The sequence below is a fragment of the Pezoporus occidentalis genome, unplaced genomic scaffold, assembly GCF_034315485.1.
Source record: "Pezoporus occidentalis ecotype Australia unplaced genomic scaffold, CSIRO_AGI_Poc_V1 ctg139, whole genome shotgun sequence".
Classification (NCBI taxonomy): Eukaryota; Metazoa; Chordata; class Aves; order Psittaciformes; family Psittacidae; genus Pezoporus; species Pezoporus occidentalis.
This window is the reverse complement of record NW_026913198.1, coordinates 1,927,489-1,950,743: the sequence shown is the minus strand read 5'-3', so window position 1 is coordinate 1,950,743 and position 23,255 is coordinate 1,927,489. Positions and strand designations below refer to the sequence as shown.

At 38.0% G+C, this 23,255-nt stretch overlaps 1 protein-coding gene across 1 annotated transcript in view; it reads right to left on the bottom strand.

Moving 5' to 3' along the window:
• NDUFAF2 (NADH:ubiquinone oxidoreductase complex assembly factor 2) overlaps positions 1-23,255 on the bottom strand; it is a 71,483-nt gene that overhangs the window by 9,718 nt on the left and 38,510 nt on the right. Inside the window, exons 2-3 of the mRNA XM_062609546.1 lie at positions 14,623-14,712; positions 4,136-4,176 (exon numbers count right to left, since the gene is read on the bottom strand). Coding sequence (XP_062465530.1) covers positions 4,136-4,176; positions 14,623-14,712 — 131 coding nt within the window. The remainder of the gene's footprint in view (positions 1-4,135; positions 4,177-14,622; positions 14,713-23,255) is intronic.

Here is a 23,255-nt window from a genome sequence, read left to right as displayed (position 1 = left end):
AAATTTTAAATAAAGCACTTTTTTTTAAAACGGGGTATGACCCAGCACAAAAACAGGAAATGCAGAATGCAGCAAAGCTTGTCAATGCCATGCAAAGTTACCTATCAACCAATTGCTGCTCATCTGCAGAACTTTGACTGAAATTCATAAGGTGTATAAAATGTATGAGACATATCCACAGTGGTATCTTATAGATGTTACATAGTTAAACATCCTCTAAATTTTGGGAGTTCTGCTTTGGTGATGGAATAGTGATGAAAGTCCCCCCAAAAAGGAGTCCTGAAGAGAAGAATTTTACCCCTGCCTCCCAAGAGCATTTTTAATTTGCTTCGCAAACAAGATGTGAAAAATCCAAACATAAAGATGACATGTTTTAAGTTAGGAGTTAAATCTTTTAGCCACAAGGACAACTGGGAGGTAGGAGTATATGCAAGACAGCATGTTTGCATTTACCTCACCACCTAGTTGATGAGCCAAAGTGGAAGTGTACTATGGCTCAAAGAATGGAAGGGAATAGTCTGTTAAAGAAATAATTTGCATGGATGGAACATCACTCTCATAAAACAACTGCTCTATCCCAGGACAACTTTTGTTAATAAATTCTGACAACATTAATGCTTAGCAGGTAAATTAATTTGCATGTAAAGTAATAAATTATTGAATCTGCTTCCACAAAATAGAATTTGATTAAAAATATTTTAATATTTGTAGCCTTTAAAACATGTTCATTAATTTAAAACTGTAAGCTCTTTAGACAAGACACATTTTCTATTTGCCCAAAAACTTGCTACATACATCTAGTTTCCTATATATATACTGAAGAAATGTAATAGTCTACTTCATTATTTATCACTTGCTAAACTGTTTAAAATATGATTTACAGCTGCACAGGAATAAAGGTAATGACTAGTTTTCCTCAGCCAACCACCTGTGAGCATACATAATATATATAAAGGGACAGACGACAAAATGCTATAGTAATGCAAAAATATACATATAGAAGTCAGATTATCACCAATTATAAAGCCGCATGTGTACATGTATGTGTATACACACACGCATGCTAACACTGGATGCAGATGTGACCCAGAGTTCTCTATCAAGATGGGACTCCCTGATCACCATAGGAACAGAATACATTTAAGTGCAAGATAAGAAACAACTTGATCTGCATTCATTTGCAAAGTTATCACCCTCATTATAACTGAGCTGAGACTTGGCGTATTTCAAGCTGTAATAAAATCAAAAGGCAACCAACTATTTCCAGTATCCCAGAATCTGGCATTTAAAACCCAAGGTTTCCAACCACTAACACGCCTTACAATGCTGGTCAAATCAGAAATAACCAAGGCTATGAGCAGCATTCTTGGCTTATGACTAGTGCAGTACACAGAAGTCTAAGTGACTTCTTCCAAAAATGGGGGAAATGTGGTAGGGGAACAGGGGGGAAAGAAACCATGAAGCATGTGAAACACTTAGGACTGAAGCTGACTTGTGAAGTCACTGGAGTATGCTTACCATATAAAATAGTAGAATCTAAAGAAGAAGAGATGTAAAGCAATTTCTTCTGTGACAAAATGAAAGCTTTACAATGGGAACATAAAAAGGTCAGTTAAGTGTTTGTGGAAGAAAGATTGGTTTGAACCAAAACATTATCAAGTCTTAAGAACACCATGGACAGACTTAGCTGGTGTCATGACCTATCTACCTTGATCAATGTAAGGAAGGATAACTCACATTCGTCTCACTTAAGTGACTGACAAGTCATGATGATTATGAATGACGTTTTGTTGGCCTACAGAAGTTGGAACGGTGGTAGTCAAACAGAGCAGGGAATGGGTACAGAAATTTAGAGAAGTTTAACTATGTCTATAATAACTATAATAACTATGATGGGGGGGGGGAAGATATGATGATCAATGTACAGGGAAAAAAAGTAAAAAACATCAAAAAAAGTGGTATTAACAGACTACAAACACAGGAACATAGAATGTATGTGAAAGAACAAAGAGATTTGTTACACAGGGTTTCGACATGAAATATAGTCACGAACAATCCCTCATTCCATAGCTGTCAAACAGCAGTTTACCGTATCACCATTACTGTCGAAAAAGGGAATACAATACAGAGTAGCAGCCAGTAAAGTTTATGTAGCTAAAACACCAAAACCAATCAGTCCTACAAATAGGGACCAAAACAGTATTCTATATGTACTTCACTAGTGTAATTATATTAATAATATTATAAGGGTTTGTAGTATAACAGTTTCAAATAAGGAGAAAAGTAGATCCTACATATCACCACACACTAATACAGAGGAAAGCTTCATTATCATATATTTAAAATGTGACTGCAGCATTATTTTCAAAACATTATGTCAAGAATTTTTAACATACATATATTTGAACTACCTTTCCTTATATATGAAAAAACAATTTAGAGATTACTTAAAAGAAAAAGATAACAGCCTTTCAAATTCCTGGTGTATAACTTCTGCTCTGATAAGGTCAATGCACAGCCCTGTAGGTAAAGTACCTAGCTGCTAAATTATTTTTCAGATTTATTACCTCATGAAACTCAAGGTGTAAGCTGTCCTGTAACTCTGAATGCACCATCACTCCCAAGAATCTTTCACTCTCCATAAATTGCTTTTTCTGGAAGGTAAATATTTAGCATGGTATTGAACCACAGTTCTGTCACCTGTGGAGACTCCTTGTTCCCTATTTTGAAACAGAACCACCACCTCCAGCACCAAGAGAAGCTTTGCTGCACCACTTCCAAACCCAGGGCTGCCCATATTCTCTGAAATAGGCTTATTTTAGTACAATTATCATGGCAGTCTGACTCATGAAATGGCAGGACAGAAGACATGAAACACCCCCAGTCTTTAAGTATCCCACAGGGTGGTAAGTTCAACAATAAAAGTTGTATGTATACAGTTAGTACGAACGAGAGCTACTTAAATGGAGATCAGTCCAAGCTTAGAACAACTGCACTTCTGCACAAGTAACTACAATGAGGAGGTGGGGGGATAAAATTAATTAAAAAAAAAAAAAATAAAATCACACAATATTTCCTGGAATGTTAACACAAAGAAATGCATGTTAATTTAAGTCCTAAAAGCTTTGAGAATAAATTTAACTAAACTTTATTCTGTTCATGGTTGTATTACAGGTCTTCTTATCTCTACAGTCGCATTGGCAGGTATGAAACAGGGGCAGAGAGAATTAGTTGAAAAGCTGTAAGCTGCATGGGAGCTCAGTTCAGTGACAAGCTTCCCATGTTATCTTAACTCACAGACAGGCAGGACAACTGTTCACAGACCAGATCTCAGTGACCAAGTCTTTGACTAGAGCATGCCAACACAGCTTCACTGAACTCAATACAGTTACTCCTCCTGCTGCAAATTGTCTGCCTCTCTGGGTGTCAGTTTGAATCTTCTGTAGTAAACCATGCCTCCTCTACTGTCTCATTCCTAGCTGGTGCTTAGCAACTTGTCATACAAATCCAGGACAAATAGTGTATGTGCATGCATCTGTACACAGAGATCAACAGTCAAATTGTTCCAGTCTTCACAAACTCATCAGCATGAAAGACAATGGGATATTTCTCTGCTTCCGTTCATTAGCAACCACTCATGGAAAAAGCCATGGCTTCAACTCCCCCACCTCATTAGCACTATAAAATGCTAGCGCAATTTGTTTTCCTGTACTGATAAATCCACTGGCAACTGAATTTGAAACCTGCATTTTAATGTCAACTATCATGAAACAAACCTTGTATTAATACACAGACAACCTATTCTAAAAATTCATAGCAGTAATTTCAGAATTTGTTTAACTAAAGAAACTCTTGCATGGCCATGATCACCTTAAAAGAACCTACACAGGTCATCTTAGAAGAATTCATGTAGATCAAAGTAAGAACTAAAGAATATTGGAGTTTGTATTTCCATTTGCTTTTGTGCTCCCTAAGAGTTAGATATCTAGTATGTGTATTATTTCACCTAATTAGGCAAGCAACATGTTAAATTCTCGCCCCAAAGTGTCAAAGTACTGGATAGATGAATCCACTACAAATTAATTCTTGTAGTTTAATTACAATTAAAAATTTAAAGACACTTCATCTCTCTCACCTCAATGGTGGGTGGATTCTTTCTTTTTTTTCTTATCCATGCTGCAAAAGAAAACAAAATCAAATGGATTATTTCAAAGATCAGAGAGACTATTAAAACTCAATTATGATGTATTTGTAACAGAAAGTAAATGCTTACATAAAAATTACAATAGAATTTGCCACAACCTGGCAACCCATAAAATTTCCTAATATATAAAGACCCAACATGTTATTTCCCACCTAAATACTCTCAGTCTTCACAGAAGGGGGGGGGGGGGGGAAGGAAAATTAAAAAGAAATCATGTCTGTGAGGAAAGCTTGGGCACAGTTTACATACCACACTGGCTGCCAAAACAGGGCTTAAAGAGCAGCACTCACAGCCCACACCTGTTGTTGAGCTTTCTACACTGAGCTGAGCTTCACCCTGAGAAACCTGACTGGTGGAAAAGTATGAAAAACCTTAGACCTCTCTGGAGAAAAAGGATTCCTGTAAATGGCTCAGGCACTGTTAAAGCCAAAACCCTATTTATGTTAGTGCCAACTAGGATTCCTTTATGGGATGCAAGGCAGAGCCCCAAACCTGACTGAGGAGCTGCAGAGCCCTGCCTGCACCACGTTCTATGGCTGTGTGGGATTACCCACTGCATTAAGGGGGAGGACCCATAATCAGGGGGAAAGCTCCTTCCATCTCAGTCAACTCATGCTGGAAGAGAGCAGAGGGATGAAAGCAGTGGCAAGGACAACTGTTCTGTGGCTGATGGTTTCCATGATGAACCAAAATAAATATGCTTATGCCCATCCCACTGCAAACACTGATGGTCAGCATGCGACTGACTGGAAGCAGCAATCTAAAGGGACCCTACTGCAGACTCCATCAGTATTCCATTGGGTCTTGCTTCATTCAGGCAATGAATTATTAGGCATAGCTCAAGCTACAACAGGCATTATTTAGTCAAACAAATTACGTAACTGTGGGCAAGACAATATCCATCACTCTGCGTAAGTATATCACTGCTGTAGCTTTTCTTCATGCCTTTTCATCCACACAATTGGTAGGTGCTTGGTTGTATACTTTTCAGAGAGTCTTTTCTGCTCATATTTTTCAAATGAACAAGAAGCAGAATGCAAGTGGCCAGTAATGAACAGAAGGACAAACATAAGGCAAGCCAGTTACAAGTGCCAAGACATGGCAAAACGTTCTTTTGTATATTTGCTTAGACAATTAAGACTTTGGTTACTGTGCTTGAAAATTAGAGTGAAAATGACATTTTTATTATCACCCAGTCAAATTCTTGTCTGACCTGTAGCTGTCTATGAGGTTTCAGCTTTAAGAAGGAATTATTCCAAATTTGAATTTTCTAATACCATCTGTGCTGCATTTTGAGAACTAGGGAATGATTCAGACAGCATGCCCAGAACACCAAAAGCTGCATAGAGTCAGTGCCACCTCACTACTGAAAATGCAGTTACACATAGAGTGAAATACTAATACCATTCTCTTACAACAACATTGTAATGTGTGGGGTTTGTTCATCAAGAAGTTTGGGGGGAGGGAGGCTCTCTGTGGCTGTCGCCAGGTGAAACAACACTCCTTTTGATTCTGTAACTGTTGTACTCTGTAGGTAATGGGGGGAGGTCAGTTGTATTGTTGCGCGGGATTGTGAGAGAGAAAAGGGGGCTGCGTGGCTCGAAGTGGTGTCTTGTTGCAACGGTCGAGGGGAGGGGGCTGCGACGGTGAGGAGGCTGGAGGCTGGCCTCTGGCAGCTTCTCGAAACTTCCCGAAACTTCTCAGTAATGAGACCCCCTGCAACAAAGGGAACCAATGGGGAAGAGCCATGTCAACATCCGAGTGAGGAGGGGCGACAGGATTGGCCGGGGCCTTGAACCGGAGAAGATAAAGGACCGCCTCCCAGGGACCGCGTGGGCGCGTCTTGGGCGGAGCGGAGGACTCGCCGGCGCACCCAGCGCTGTTTTATCTGCTATCGCTTACTCAGTTTAATAAAATTCATACTTTAAACCAAAATTGGCTACAATATTGATAACAACATTATGAACCTGGTTTTAGGAGGGTAGCTTCCAATTAACAGAATTAAGGCAGGCAAAATGTCATTGCACAGCTGGGAATTTAGGCATGATAAGAAGGCCAACAGCCTTAACTCAAGGTTAATGGTAAAATACCTGTAATAATACAAATCAAGGTATTACTTTTGGTTCTTGTCTAACAAATGACACTTTCTGAATGTGTGTTCTTTTAAATACCATTCTCAAACATCTTTCACAAGCAGTTACTGCCAGCTCTTCCTCAGAAGTCTTTTGGTCCTAACAAAGGTTAGACCTAAATTCGTTATTGTGGAGAAGTGACTCAGCACTGAACAGTCAACATCATCCTTTCTGAAAAAGTTTTATGTTAGTAGAAAGGAAGCCTAGTAAAACAATCCAAAATACAACTAAATTACTTTAATCTATAGAACCAGAAAGCATTTTGCATGTACCCATAGCACTTTTGAATCCTTTATGAGGATTTCCAAACAAAATCTGGCAAGACCAGAGCTTAAACTGGCATGACTGAGACTGACACTTCCCACTGGAAGCCTTGTAGACAATCTTTTTCAAAGGGCTGACAATGCTATTAGACAAAATCACAGCACATACGCCTTTCCTCTTGACAGAAATCATCTTTGTCTGTGCTGAGCAACAGTTCCAACATCACCCATTAAAGCAAGAAAGTGGTAGAGATATCAGGTATAGTGAAGGTTGTATACTAGGCACTAACCAATAAATGAGACAGCTGGATTAAAAAGGAAAAAGTAGTAGTTTTAAATACTTCATAGAAAAATAAGTTTTAAACCTTCAAAATTCAAGGGCTTGCTTTCAACAAAGTATCATCTGCTTTGCCATGCCTTGCTTCTGTCACATGGAAGTACAATACCACTGGTTTCAGTTCCACATCTCTCAGCACCTAAAAATTGCTTCATTAGTTTTAAACTGCCAGTATTTAAAACAAAACAGCCCCAAAACCAGCCACATTTTAACTTCAGCTGTGTGATTAGATTCTTAAAAATTCTTAAAATTTGAAATCCTAGAGAAGTTAAGTTGCAGTTAGAAACTACTGCTGAAATACAACCATTATAATAGATTTTCTTTCAACAATAGATGGGACTTTTAGGCAGTTATTTGATTAACGATTTTCAGATGAATGAAATACTTCTACCAAAAGATTTTATCATTTAATTATCTGCCTCAGTTTAACAAGCCACAGACAGAACAGTGAAGGGTAGCACAATGACATGCATCCTGTGAACAGAAACTGCAAAGCAAGGAGCATTATGCAACGCTTTCTCATTCATTAATAGATCTCAGTTAGTACCAACACTCAAAAGCAAGAAAACAGTCCTTAATTTAGGAAGATTTCTCATATCAAACATTCCACCATCAGACTGTATTTATTTAAATTTATTAAATAATGCACACAGTTACAGCATTGTGCTGTTTTTCTTTCCAGCTATAAAAAGCATTTGAATGCATGGGTTTATAGGAGCTATCAACATTCCTTCTTTCTAATGAATGTCAGGACTACAATACTTTTTCAGTTTAACCCTTGCTGATAAAACTTGCTGACACAAAGACTGGAGACCATTTTCCAAATTATAACAGGTAAATTCATTTTAACATCTCTGATGAGCTGCATTAGGAAATTATTATTAAATATAATGCTATGTAGCTGAGGGATAAATACTGTAACAAAAATTACTAAAATCTCTTTATAGCCATGAGATGAAGTCAGTGTTAATATGTAATATTTACTCCGTGCAAATCAATTTCTGAAATAGTCTATGTAAAGCAGAGCTCAAGATACATTACAAAATTAAAAGCAAAGAAAACATCACCTGAATTGAGTAAAACTTAGTATATTGTACTTTAGCATTGAACAGTTTTACCAGTCTTTTAAAAGCAATATATTTTCCTAATAATTTATCTGTCCAGTCCTCAGTCTTTGGGGAGAACTGGAGGACTTTAATATATTTAATTCTCATCTGTTTTTCCTGACAAAAAATTAAAAATCCTTTCAATTTTTTTATCAAAAATATTTTGAGCTTCCAAAACAATGTTCAAAAAAACCATCAACACCTCATAACTCAGTCCTAAGGGAAATTCATTGTAATAATTAAAGGAAGAATGAATGTATGCAAAAATACAACCAGTGATTTTCTACTGAATTAGCACTAATTTTAACAAAATTTAAGTAAATAATATCTCAATAAAACATTTTGCATTCTCTTTGAAAAATATAGTCAATGTATACACTTCAGCAAGGAAAAGCTCTCCCACCTTTTTCCCACATCGTTAGCAAAGGAAAAGCTCTCCCACCTTTCTCCCACCTCTTTAGCAAAGGAAAAGCTCTCCCACCTTTCTTTCTTTGTGCTCTACATTACACTTTTAGTCAATTCAGGTTTCAATTACTGAAGGGACTTATTCCACAGTTAAATATTTGTTGATGGAAAAAAGGCAGGCAGGTGCTTTATTACACATTATTTGAAGACCATATGCACACAAGCATATATTTAATTAAAAAGCGAACAGTGACAGTTCTGGCTGGGAAAGATTTTCACATGAACACTCCCATTCCCTATGCTAATAAGAGAAAATGCCCCCATCACTGTCAGCCAGAATGTTTTAAATCTGGTAGAGAAGGTAACATGTATGTACTAAGCGCAACTAAAACATGCTTCCCTGCCCCCAAGAGCTTTGGCAAAATTACCTCTATTTCAAACTAATTATGCTGCTGCTTCTAATTTTATCTGACTGGCACTTCCTGCATTCTGTACTCATTGTAAGGTTACTTTTGTCTAAAAGGAATTTAGCAAGATAGCTGGACATTTACTACCTTGAGTCCACATCCTTTCATCAGCACTCATTTGCATTCTTATTAGAATGCATGAGATTTTCATTTAACTTTAAGACTCCTAATGGCACAGAACACACTGTAATGGCCATAAATGTGAGCATGCAAATTAAGACTCCCACTAATCACTAAATGTTACCAAGAAAGAAATAATGAAGAAAAAGGGGAAAAAAAAAGAAGTAGGAGTATATGGGCAATAAAATGATGCGGTGTGAAGCATGCAATCTCATGCATCTCTATAGATATGTAAAATTACTGATCTCCTCTCAGGAGAGCCATTGACATGTCCCAGGGAGGTAAGTTACACTTTCTACAATGGGTGAACATTCAGTGCTAACATTACAGAAAGGTTATCAGTTGTGCCCATCCATATTGCCTAGAGAAAAGAATGTACTACCACTTCATAGTAAAATGTAAGAGACTTCACCTAAACAAAAACAGGTAGCATTTGTGTTGTGCCTATGGATTATGTTCTAAATTCAGAACTACAGTACAAAAGGAGACACACTTTTGGATTTTTAGAATTAAAATGAACTTAATTTTCATGTACAAATAGCTAGCACTAAGCCTGGGTTCAGCAGTAGCAGTCATTTTTCGCCTTCTTAGCAGCTGGTGCAGAGCTGTGTTTTTGACTTTCAGCTTGGGAACAGCACTGATAACAGCGATGTTTTTAGTTGTTGCTCAATAATATTTATTCTGACCAAGGACTTTCTGAGTCTTATGCTCTGCCAGGGAGGAGGGGAAGTCGGAAGGAAGCAGAGACAGGACACCTGATCCAAACTAAAGGGGTATTCCATATCCCAGCATGTCATGCCCAGTATATAAAATGGGGGCAGTTACCCACAAGGGCTAGATCACTGCTCGGCTCAGGATGGGTATTGGTCAGTGGGTGGCGAGTGGTTGTATTCTCTTCCCTTGTTATTTCCCTTATCATTATTATCATTGGTGGTAGCAGTAGTGATTTGTGTTATACCTTAGCTACTGGACTGTTCTTATCTCAACCCGTGGGAGTTACACTCTTTCGATTCTCCTCCCCATCCCTCCAGGGGAGGGGGAGGAAGGGCAGGAGTGAGCGAGCAGCTATGTAGTTCTGAGTTACTGGCTGGGCTTAAACCATGACATATGGATAACACAGGGATTATGATTCTGTTCTTTTCACATTGAGCATATTTCAGTTTTTGAAAGCCTTAATGGACATTCAGTACTTTTGTAAAATTCACAGGTCTGAGAATTTAGGAAATTTAATCCTGCAGCTCACTTAAAACTAAGACAGAAACATTCAGAAGAAACATTCAAGGTGAGCCCTTCAGGAGTGAGCCCTTGGCCCTGTAATTGTTAAACTCTCAAGACTAATACACAAATCCTCTCTGGAGTTAGAGAAACAGCTTGCACAGATTTAGTCTGTAATCTGGATGACTGGTTTATCTACTTGCTTTACAGCTTTCTACTTGGTTTCCGTTACCTTATTACATGTTTATGACTTGATAAACACAGTACAAAATCAGCCCTTTAGTTTACCAGCTGACGAGGCTGAAAGTCTTAGATATAGAATGAGATTACACTGAAGACTAATTTCACTACAGCCTGCTCTCAGTCCTTAAACAATCCCTTGACCCTGGTTTTGTGCAGCTTCTCCTCAGACAACTCATGCCCTTAAGTATTTCCAGGGACTGTACTTTTGTTCATTTTGGTTACAACAGGTTTCTTTTCTAGTCACAAAATGCCATGGAGGTAAACAAGGATGAGGGAAGGGGGGTGAGACGACTGGTTTTAAATCAGGTGGCAATTAAAGATTACCTACAAGCTAAAAAACTGAGTCCTGGCAGAACAAAGAGCACAGGGGAAAGCAGCTCTCCACAGATCACTAGAAAAAGGAGAGGAAAACAGGCATCAGAAAGTTTAGCACAGTCGTTAAAGTGAAAAGCCTGAGAAGGCTAGGAAAAGAGCTGTTATTGCCGAACCAGCCAAAACTGAAGCAGAGGCCACAGATGTCAAAGTGCATACAGAGGATTTGGAGAGAAGGCCCCTGGAGATGTAAGCATGTGCCCAGCAGAAGGGATTTAGAATACTAAAAATGCACAAAATTTTCAAGAGCAAAGAGAAAACAGAAATAAATATTATACAGCTTGCTAACTTTGGGTTCATCTTTTACCGTTCAGAGAAAACAACAGGTATTTTAGAAATCCTTCTGCAAAGTCTCCAGACTATTTTCTGGAATGATTAGCATCCATGATAGCACAAACTATAAAGTGAACACCCACAGAAAGAATGCATTGGGAAATTTTCAAGAGTCTGGACAGAAGATACAGAGCGAGGACAGGTCTTGTGTGCCTGGGAAACTTCAAGATCTCAAAGAGGAAAAAACAGAGACAGAATTGCAATGAGCCTTTTCAGCAAAGCACGTCTAAAAACCATAAACGGTTCCCACTCAGATAACTGACTTCTACAGTATTATTTAAACCCTCTACTCTTCCCATTCTTTCCCATTTCTTACTCATTGAGAATTTTTCATTTTAAAGAAGGCAGATAGTAGTGATGAAGTGAACTTCAGAGCATCCTGCATCCATGATTCACATCCCAAAATGTAGCAAAGGCACAATAGTTATTGAACAGCCTTTACATCTACAGCAGAAGTACCACTTTGGCTTTTAAAGATTGTTTTATTTCCACAAAACTATTCGTAACATTTAAATTGGTATTGGACAAAAATATACAGGCTGGCCATGTTTTCTTGGAATTGCCGTACCTGATCTGTCAGAAACATGAACCACACACACATTTAGGGAAGATACATGGGGGAAAAGATGCATGTATATCTTCTTTCTGCTTCTAGACAAATTTAGTACTTAACAGGATAAGACTGTTACCTATCTGATACTGTAAATTTTTGTTTTCTCTGTGAACTGTTTCTATTTGGTGCTGACAAAACCCCAAACAAAAACCAGCATTTACAAAGTTGAGGACATTAAGCATTGAAAGTGTAAATGCAGCTCATCAGGACTGGACTGCCCAATTGTCTTTGTCCTCTTTAAAACAGCCCTTGATAAGATGCCTTGACTTGCAAAAGTGCAGCTGCATGTCTTTGGCAAGTCCATACTGCAGGGTACCCGACCATTGACTGGTGCTTGGCAAAAGCATCCCTCTGAACCACTGTATCCTCCCATGCACCAAGCTGTCAAGTCACATGGATATGTGATAAGGTATCCGGAGTGGGATATAATGCAAGCTTGCTGGTGCTACATCAATTCCAGCAGTCCTGAGGAGCAGATTCATAGAGCAAGTTGATTAAGACCCTTTGTGAAACTGATTAGCTCACACGCATCTTACAGAATGTGACTGCCCATGTTGTGTGCTGTTAATTGAAGCCATATGCAGGCAGACACTATTGCATTCAATTTTTCAGCTCTTAAAAGGCAGCAGCAGGTCTTAGATGAGAATTCATTCACACAGCAGAGCAAAGTTTACCTGAGGGCTTTGTATATGCTCAGTGTTTGTGATACAGAGTGACTGCATGACAGTCATGCGGACTTAAGATGACTAGCCGTGGCTGGAGAAATTCTGGTGGAGGAAGTAGACCTTCAGAAAGTTGCATTAGGTAGATACCCATTCAAGCACCAGGTGATTTAGTATGGACAAGTAGAGGAGGCTGCTAACTCTTCTTCAGAAGATGGCTATCTCAGACTAATAAAGAACCAGGATGAACCAGATTAAGACTTGCCAGCCAACTGCAGGTACTGCAGCAGTTATTTGTTGATACTGTGGTTTCATCACAGTTGGCAAATGCTGGTAATAGGGTTGAAATGTATTTTAGAAGCTTTTAGTTATTAATATAAGCTTTAGCGGGTAAAAAAGAAAAACATCACAACAATCAGTGTAACGACAATATAAAAATGAAAGATTGGAACATTTGATATTTCTGTATTGACTCCGTGAAGGTATATAATGAGACCTGTCCTGGGTTCAGCAGTAGCAGTCATTTTTCCCCTTCTTGGTAGCTGGTGCAGTGCAGTGTTTTGACTTTCAGCTCGGGAACAGAGCTGATAACAAGGATATTTTGGTTTGGCCAAGGACTTTGTGAGCCTCATGCTCTGCCAGGGAGGAGGGGGAGCCAGGAGGAAGCAGAGACAGGACACCTGACCCAAACTGACCAAAGAGGTATTCCATACCACAGCACGTCATGCCCAGGATGTAACTGGGAGTTAGCCGGAAGGACTGGGAGACTGCGGGGTTGGAGGAGGTATCGGTCGGAGCTTGGTCGGGCTTGGGGGGCGAGTTATCCGTCAGCTGGTGCTGAGGTGTTGTATTCTCTTCCCTTATTATTTCCTTTATCATTATTATTATTGGTGGTAGCAGTAGTGATCTGTGTTATACCTTAGTTACTAAACTGTTCTTATCTCAACCCGTGGGAGTTGCATTCTTTTCGATTCTCCTCTCCGTCCCTCCGAGAGCAGGGGGAGGGCAAGAAAAGGGGGGGGAAGTGAGTGAACGAGTTACCTGACTGGGTTTAAACCACGAGTTTTCTGTTAGCTCAGTATCATGTCCCTCAGGGGCAGACAGTGCACTCGAAGTAAAAAGAATGAGGTAAAACAAGTACATTGTGATATTTCCTCGAAATACACTGTAGCCTGCTTCAGTTAACTGTAGTTCACTGTAGTGAACTGTAGTACCATCTGTGTACATGAAGGATTTCTCTTCCATAAATTCTTTTAATCACTTTTTGAACTCATGCAAACTTCCAGCAAGCAGAATATTCAATGACAAGTTATTCTACAGTTTAACTACATGCTGAGTAAAATTTAAGTTTGCTTGCTTAAAACCTACCAACTTCTTTGAGTTCTCTAGATATTATTCTCCCCCAAAAAGCATGCCGAATAATGGGCAAACCATGTACTATTTCAGGGATTCCTGCTTAAGCTATAGAGTGCTGGGTTTTAAGCCACGTTTAACCCCACATTTGGCTCAAGTTCCTGCAGCCTCAAAGGGCAATAGATGCTCCCTTTCTGCTCTCTCTCCTTCTCCTAGGGCTGCTCAGCTAACCCTTAGAACTTCCCTTATGTCTCTAAACTTCTTTATATGCCCCATGTTTTCTGACATGATTTTCACCACTAGCAACAGGGGAAAAAATGGTTCATTATTAACAGGTTCTTCAACTCTCTACAAGATCGTGTAAGGAGTACAGGAAACCAAATGCTACCATCACTATGCCACTAATAATTCAACTGACCTACAAATTCAACTGACCTTCACTGCAGTGAAGGCATAAGTAGGAAGTTTTTCACATTTAGTTTTGGCTATTCTATCAGATCCCCCTCAGGCAGAAATATTTTCACATTTAATAGGAGAAATCCATGATCATAGAGGCTTTATTTACATTTTTATTAAGTACCAATTTCCTAAACATAATTTTTTCCTATTTGTAAAGGGGCTACTTTTAATAATTATGCTAATTCTTAATAATTATGCAGTTAAACAAAAGCCTCCACTACACAAAATGAAAGATAACAGACAACCTATTCACATAGTCAGGCTTTCCATTAAAAACACTGAAGCTACATTCAATGGCAAAATTATCTCAAAACAAACCCAAAATATTCAGAATTTACCTTCCCATTCTGTTGGAAAGTCACCCGTTTCATACTGATATGCTTGACGATTTATTGGCTCGACAAATCTTCTTTCTTGTATAATATGCCCTGTAGCAAAAAAAAAAGAGTTAAATATATTTCTGCATAATATTTAAATTGCTATGTTATTGTTTTGAAAGAACTGTACTAGTCACACAAGTGCAATGATACCTGCAGGATAAAAATTAAAGATTAAAATACTGAGAAAGTTTTTACCATCTAGCTGTCCATTTGAAATGCTATGTGTCCAGTAATTTAACAAAAGCTTGCCTGTTCTACAATTGATTTAGATTATTAATGACATATATTTCAAACATAGTTATCCACCTCTGTTTATCCCTCTCTTTGAGAATGTTTCCCTGAACAAGTGTTGGTAAGTTTTCTAACAACTGTTTTTCCTCATCTGGATATCTTCCACACCATTGCTGGTGAGGGATCAGAAACTTGATGCAGTTTTGGGGTCAAAAATAAGCATTGGAAGTTCACTCATTGGCTTTGCAAAGCGGTCAGGCCACATCATCTCCCACCCCCGACTACTGTTCTGCTCATGTTTTCCACAGCCTTTCCACACGTTTGCAAACCAAGTATTTTCCGTGTTAAAAACTAAAAACCTGCAGGTTGCCCTCTGATACGGAACATTCACTATCTAGAAAGGGGAGCTAGTTTGAAGAATCTGGATCTACATCTCACCCACAGATTTTACTACTGCCAAAGAGGAAGCTTGAAGGTTCAAGCAGTGAAGTAGCACACAGCGGACTGACTGCCAGATCTCATGCTACTGTAAAGCAAAAAGAGTATTTTAATTTGCGTTTTAAATTAGCAGATCCTGGAAAAATGTGCAAGCAACCCACCCTTCACAGGGAAAAAAACCCTAACAACATTCTCCAGGCTTTTTCTCGTAGCTTTTTCCCTTCCTGGGAGGCTGATACAGAGAAACTTCACATTTTGAGGAAACACAAGTATCTGCACAAAATACTTTCTTTCATAATGATGTGATTCATGCAATTCTTCCCTTCCACATGCTTACAACAAGTATTTCAAATAAAGTTATTAAAATTGGCAGAACTTACAATTCACCCATCTCTGATTAATAAACTGCACAGTATTGTTCATTATTATTTTTAATACAGCAAAATAAGAACTTGTATAGAAGCTGCAATTCCTTTTCTATGTACCTTCTTTAGCTTGATAATATTTCTTTGTATTTTTAAGCAGTGCAACATTTTTACTGCTTCAGATACACTATTAGGCAAAGAAAACAGTGATGATTTGTACTTGTTTTATAAATACACAATTCCTATATGCTGAAGATAACTCACAAACATGCTTCAAAATAATTTCATTTCAACAATACCAAGGATAATTCAATTTCTCAAGCTCCTTTATCTACAAAGCAAATCAAAACTATGGAATTATTTTCCTCCCATATAGATTTCCAGAAAACCTGGAGACAAATCTAATTAGGTCTGACCCTATGTAAGTCTCAGAATTAACACTCTTCGCCATTATTGGAAAGGCACTAGATTTTACTGTTAGCACAGCGCCTGTTAAAAAGCTGTCCATAATTTGAGTCCTGCACAGGTGGAACAGTATGAATAAACTGACAGAAGGAAAAGTAACAAAGAAATGTATTTTTCTACCTGCTATCACAACTTGTGATTGATGTTGTCTTTCTGCATTCCCAAATAAAATATTCTTAACTAATCTACTTTTAAGAAAATCCACCACTTTTTATCCTGCTGCAAGCTTTCATAAGACACTTGTAAAAAATTCATTCTCCAGACCCCACAGTCAAATTACACTGTAGAGCCAGGCTCCGGGAATTATTTCTCGAAGGCGTTATTTTGAAGAATCATCACACAGTAGTGCTGGTGGCTTTTAGGCCTCTCTGCATTTGTGATGCACACACAACACTAATTAACTGCAACGGTCTGATTTGCCATGTCCCATAGGTTTCTTCTGGCAGACTACCACTGACAAATAATTTACATAGACTTTCCTATTGGAAGATTACACTGCAGCCTTTTTAGATGTAATTAAAACCTTTTACAAGGTGAGAGACCTGTTCTTTCATACTAAAGATATTGACTATTTTGCTTTATATTAATCCATTCCCATGTTTTCAAATAAATATTCTGGTCTTTGCTGCTGCAGAGAAAGTTCACTTGTAAGTGTATACATATGAAGCAATTACCAATAGCAATGCAAGAACCACAGTTTAACTGCAAAATTAACCCCATTTTCAAGTGACCACTAGGTCTTAGAAACTGAAGAACCATTAATACTTCAAGATGGGATTTTATAAAACACAACATATCCAAAGAAAAACAGCCAATCACTCATAAAACAAAAAGCAGTTTACTCAGAAAGAATTTAACAGATGTACAAAATAGTCACATACACCATCATTTACACAAAACACTGAAGTAGCCAAGATTTGCAACTTTGCAGAAGTTACAGTGAGGCAAATGGCCAAGAAGTCTAAGTAGTGGACAGATCTTTCAGCAAGTGATACAGTATTAACACATTTTAGATTTATACACTTTCTTACTATACACATTTTCTTTAAGGCTTTCTGTCCCAGTCAGTTTGAAAGTTAATGAGTGATGACTGAAATAAATTTGTATAAAAGCCTGAAAAGTGTTTAACAGAAGTCAGGCAGCCTGCTGCCATGAGAAAGGGATAGCCAAAGCCAGCAAGAGAAATAAGTCAGTGAAATGTGAAGGGGTAGCAAATGACTTAATGATTTATCTTCTAATTTTCTATAGCCCTATGAAGCCTAGAAACTTAAGTATTATTTACACAACAAAAAACATGGTTAACTGTAGATACGCACAGATGCTAAAAACATTTTATTTTTCCAGTCTTCTACAGACAAACCATCCAGCCACTCCTCCCCAAGCCTGTAGCATTGCATGGGGTTGATGCGGTGCATGTGCAGTACCTGGTACTTCGCCTTGGTGAACCTCATACCACTGGCCACAGCCCATTGATCCAGCCTGTCCAGATCCCTCTGCAAAGCCTTCCCATCCTCCACCAGACCAACACTCCCACCCAACTTCATGTTGTCTGCAAACTTACTGAGGGTGCACTTGATCCCCTCACCCAGATCATCAATTAAGACTAAGCAACACTGGCCCTAACACCAAGCCCTGAGGGACACTGCTAGGGACCAGTCGCCAACTAGATGTGACGCCAAATTAATTGAATTAATCTCAGATGTTCGTGAGAACTCAGAACCAGAACTCTTCTGGCTTGCTGATTTGCACTGATGCATAGTAAAAGTCCATGGGAGAAACACTTTATTAAAGAAATACATATTTATATATATTTAAATGCACAGGCTGACTATACAGCCTTTGTTAATTTAAGACATACGGACTGAATTTCAGTTGCATGGCACCGATGTGAACTTTCACCTTCTTTGTAGCCACCCTTTAAATACTGGAACATGGTGATAAGGTATCCCCTAAGCCTTCTTTTCTCCAGGCTGAACAAACCCGCTTCTCTCTGCTTGTTCTCATAGGGAAGGCCTCCTAGTCCTTGGATCATCTTTGTAGCCCTTCTCCAGACCCTCTCCAGCCACTGGAATTCTGGAACACAATATTCCAGGTGTCACCCGACAAGTGCGGAGCAGAGTGCGATACTACATCTTCACCTCTGCTGGTGATGCCCTTGTTGACGGAACCCAGCATTACATTGGGTAGATTTCCGTTTTATCCCCTTGTAGATGTCTATGGAAGTTCAAAGTCAAGACGATTCTTTTTGGGAACACATACTTTCAAAGTTAAAAGACTCACAAACAGTACAATCCTGACAGACCCTTTTCACCTCCCAAAACAAATGCCAGCTGACAATGTCAGTATCATAGCCAAACTCAGTATTGTTTTTTTTTATTAATTACCATTCTCACTATGCCTCACTATGTACCAAAATAATTGTTCTTTGCTCCGATTTATGGTATGATTAGGCTGATTTTGTCCCAAATTTTAATCCATTATGTCAACTTAAATCTGACTCTTCATGCCATCTAGATTCTGCCAGTCTTATAAGCATATACTAAACAATGAAGTTTTTGCAAACAAGGCTTACTATTTACTATTTATGAACTATTTACAAACTAGCAATTGAGATATCACAGTGCATACATACTCAGCAAGCAAACAAAACCCAAATAAACCTATGTTCAGGATCTACAACAGTAGACCTCACTGAAATCAGAAAGAGATGTTTTCTCAATACACCTCCCCCATTCAGTTTACTAAGACCAACCATAAATTGTTCGTAAGGTTAGTTTTACATAAAAAGCTTAGTACATTTTAGAACCAAGGTATTTAAAATGGACTGCAGAATGTTTCTCAACTCAAACTTTAAGCAAAAGTTAGCAGGAATAGTTTCCCAGAGGTAATTTTAAATTAATGACTGGAAATAAAAAAAAAATAAATTAAAATCTCCCACTTTCTCTTTAAATTCCAAACCATATTTCTGCTTGATTGCTCCACCTGCCAAAAATTTTACAATTTCCAACTGTATTTAAATGTCTCTTAAATGTCTGTTTAAATATGAATAAGCATATTTTCTAAATTAAGTGAACTTTTGCTATGGAAAGCTCAAGTCTTTGAAAAACTTTACAAGAAATGTTTTATTTACACGTTTCTGTTTTACAAATATCATCAAAAAATCTAGAGTATCCTAGCAAATCATTAATGGGAGACACCCCTTTTTACATTGGTCCTGGCGGGGGCGGGGGATATTTTTATGATAAATAAAGCAAAACCACACTTTTCTACTAAGCTTAATGGTATCAAGCCATCAAGCCACAGTCAGAAATAGAAAGCATAAAATATTTGTAAAAAAAAAAAAAAAAAGGCACTGTCAGATCAGAGAGGAACTTTTGCAAACTTGCAAAATATTCAGTGCAAACCATGCACTGGGTTTGCCATCATCACTTTAGCCATCTCTGAATGGAATCACCTAGAAATGGGAAATTTAAAAATACATATGTATATATGCACACACACACACATATACAACTATAACTATAAATGCATCAGGAACCTAACACAAGGATTTAGAGGCTGGTGAAAATAACTTTTTTTTGGTATAGAGGGTGATGTGAAGACACGTTTAGTGTAACATCAGATTAAAACATTTGCGTGTGGAAGGAGAAAAGCTTTGCTTACCAAAAGTGTGGCAGTCCAATTCTGCATTAGATCTTCCAGAATAATTCTGACACACTCTGGTTTTGTTAAATATTGCTTTGAAATCCTTCTGCAAGGCAACAGTGAACTCAACCCAAATACAGTCTTTGGGCTGAGAGGGCTCTAAGTTTTTAGTAGGCCAGAAGATGCTTCTTTTTCAGTGTAAATCTAAAAAAGCCATCTTGCCAGGTCTGAGTTAACATCTACATGCCGATCTAAAGATGTGGCTCCAGCTCCTGTAGATGCTTCTAAACTAACATCTGAGGTGTTAGTTCAATGGATCTGGTGTGAGAGGAATCACTTGATTAAAATACTGCTGTTACTGACTTAACTGCCAAGTTGAGTTTGACCACTGTTTGCATGGTCCATGTCCATTTATCTATAATTCTGACAAATGCATTTACTTCAGAAATAATCTATTCTGTCACTGTTACTGACGATGCGGATGCCATCACTGTTCCTGAGGAACATTACAATGCTATGTCATTATCATAGAAACCTAGGTCATGGACAAGGATCAAAACATACTGTTCATTATCTCCAAAAGGCTGTGCTGCTGAAGAAAAAACATAAAATTGCACTTTTCTCAAATAAGGGTATTTAGTTAGCAGTAAGAAAAATACTCACTCATAAACAGAGTATTTTGTCAGACCATTTAGGGCTAAAAGGATTTTAAAACAAATGAGGATAGCCTTTTTGAGACATGACAAATTCTTACCAAGCAGCAAGATTAAATCTAGCCTTAGATATAGCAGAAGATGAGGAAACCACAGAGTTCTCTGGATCCAAATGTTCTACAGTATCTTCTCTACAGCCAAATAAGTGAAGAATAAAACTCCCTCATCACTCCCCATAAAAATCCCCAAACCATTAGCTGCAGCCAAAGACAGCAAGTAAAACAAGGCTCAAATTCACTGCATTGTAAAAGCTGTAATTAGGTAAGCAAACGCTTACAAACTTAAGTATATCTGCAATATGCAAACAGAACGTAACATGCCATGCCGCACTGGGAATAGGAAGTCAATCCTGTACAAAAGTTAAAAACGTGGTTCAGATGCAGCAAGAAGAGAGTAGGAAGGCAGAACCTGAAGTCTTAATAACTGTACTGAATACTTGGTACTGCTATTCTACATTATTTCACAGGAAGATTAGCAATCCATGTGTATACACTGATTCACTAGGGCTCACACACATTGAGAAATATTTTACTTTCACAAAGACCAAAAAAGTGATTATTAGAATGATTCCATTTTGAGTATGTTATTCTTAAAGAAATGGTCAAGAACTACACATAGTGTCAGTACACGTCCTAGTAAGTGTTTCTGGATGAGAACAAACTATCCAGGAACTTCTCAAAAGTTGCTTTTATTCACACTTGATTATCAAGCAGCTAATGATTAAGAGGGTGGTTTCAGGGTTTCTCTACATGCAAATGCTCCCTCATAGCTGGCTGCTGAGGTTTCCACACAGCTTCTCTTCTCCAGGCTGCACAGCCCCAGTTTTCTCAGCCCCCTGGTCACCCTCGTGGCCCTCCTCTGGACCTGCTCCAACAGCTCCACGTCTTTTCTATGTTGAGGACACCAGAGGTAATTACAGGAGGTAATGCAGAACTTACTGAAAGTACCCTTATGAGTTCAGCCTGAAAGGTCTCTAGGGAAGAAGTCTACTTTAACTGTCATTTCAGATCTTACACATTATGTAGTAAGTACAGGAAAACTTGAAAAGCACAGATTCATATTTTCTGTATGTAAGGACAAATAAATTTAAACATTCTCATTTCTGAGGGTCAATTTCACACTCTGTATGCAATTTGCAATTTTGCTTTTTTTTAAGTATCTTTTGTCATTGTAGGACACTGAAGCTTGTCAGACGGGATACTTACAACTACAATGTTTCTCTAACATTAAATAGCTTATTCTAATAAAATTAGAAGGCTATGGTTAATTATGAGCTACTGAGCACTCAACCTGTATTCACTTATGACTACATCATAAATAAATGAAAAAACAGCACCCTGTGTTCTGTATTTTCTTTTTAGGAGTGGCAAATTTAATAATCTGAAAAAGATGAACCTGTAACTTCCTGAGGAATCAGAGACTATTGCTTTTTTATACAGTCACACAAACCTTATGTTTTGAAATCTGAGACTCTAGCAGTTAAGTAAAATATACCTTTTATTGTAGTTTGTCTGAGAAGCAAGTTCCTTCAGCAGACAGACAAACTACAATAAAAGGTATTTTATTGTATTCACTCTGCCATTTTAGTCCCCAAACTCTCCTCATTTGGCAGCAGGATGCATCAACACCAGTTCCCATTCCCTGCTCACTGGAGAGCCTTGTGCCTTCTACCTCATCAAGGCAGCATGAAGCCAACAGATACTTCACCTTAAACAAAGAACTACTGTTTTATAAATAAATCTACAGTAAACCTACTAGATATATGCAACATTACATTCTTTTTGCAACAAAAATGTAAATGATACCAGTACAAATGCCACTTCCTTGGAGAGCTGATGGATTCTCAGTGCTCTGGCATGCAGAAGCTTTTTCCCAACTGTTCTTTTGGTTTGTTTTGGTTCATCAGATTCAAGAAACAGTTTTTTACCAATTACTGTCAAAATGTGAATAAATCCAGGAATGAAGTACTGAATATTTTCTGTAAATGCATGAAAAATGGGGATTTAGCATGTATAAAGGGAATTTACCAAGCAGACAGAAAGTGTACAATAGTGTGTACTCTATAAATAAAAACATAATGCAAGAAGGTAAACATGCAGGGAAGAGAAACAGGCAAATGACAGTAAGGGTAGGAACTGTAAATGACATGAAAGTTACAGCTGTGGAGAACAATAATTAATGAAGCAATTATTAATTAAGCAGTATGAACCCAACACAGCAGTATTACAGTCTGGTTTGGATGATTAATTATATTCCAGTTATAAGCCACCTGAAAATGCTCATTTACCATCTCTTATTTTTTCAGAATAAATGGAATTATTACAGCTAGCTGCACATACACTCTCAAGGAGCTAATGTTACTTCTGTTTTTTTAGTATGCTTTAATAAGTATTATAAAAGCATTATGCATTTCAGATTTGCAGAAAAACATCAGTCGTACACAAGGTCTGAACACAATAACAGCTAATACTGTGCACAGCACTTGAAAGATTAAAGAACACTAGTACTGCTATTTTATTGTATTTGCTTTTCATTAGAAAGTATAGGGGAGAACACTCACGTATTTCAGCCACAGTCAACACAAGAGTGCAACTTCTGAAGAACAGGAAACTTAGCTAAAGTAACTAGCCCTTTGAGCTATATTAGTCATATGATATATATATATATATATACATATCCTACAGACGTTTCTTTTAAACAGCATTAAAAATTATTCTTTATCCTACAATTTATA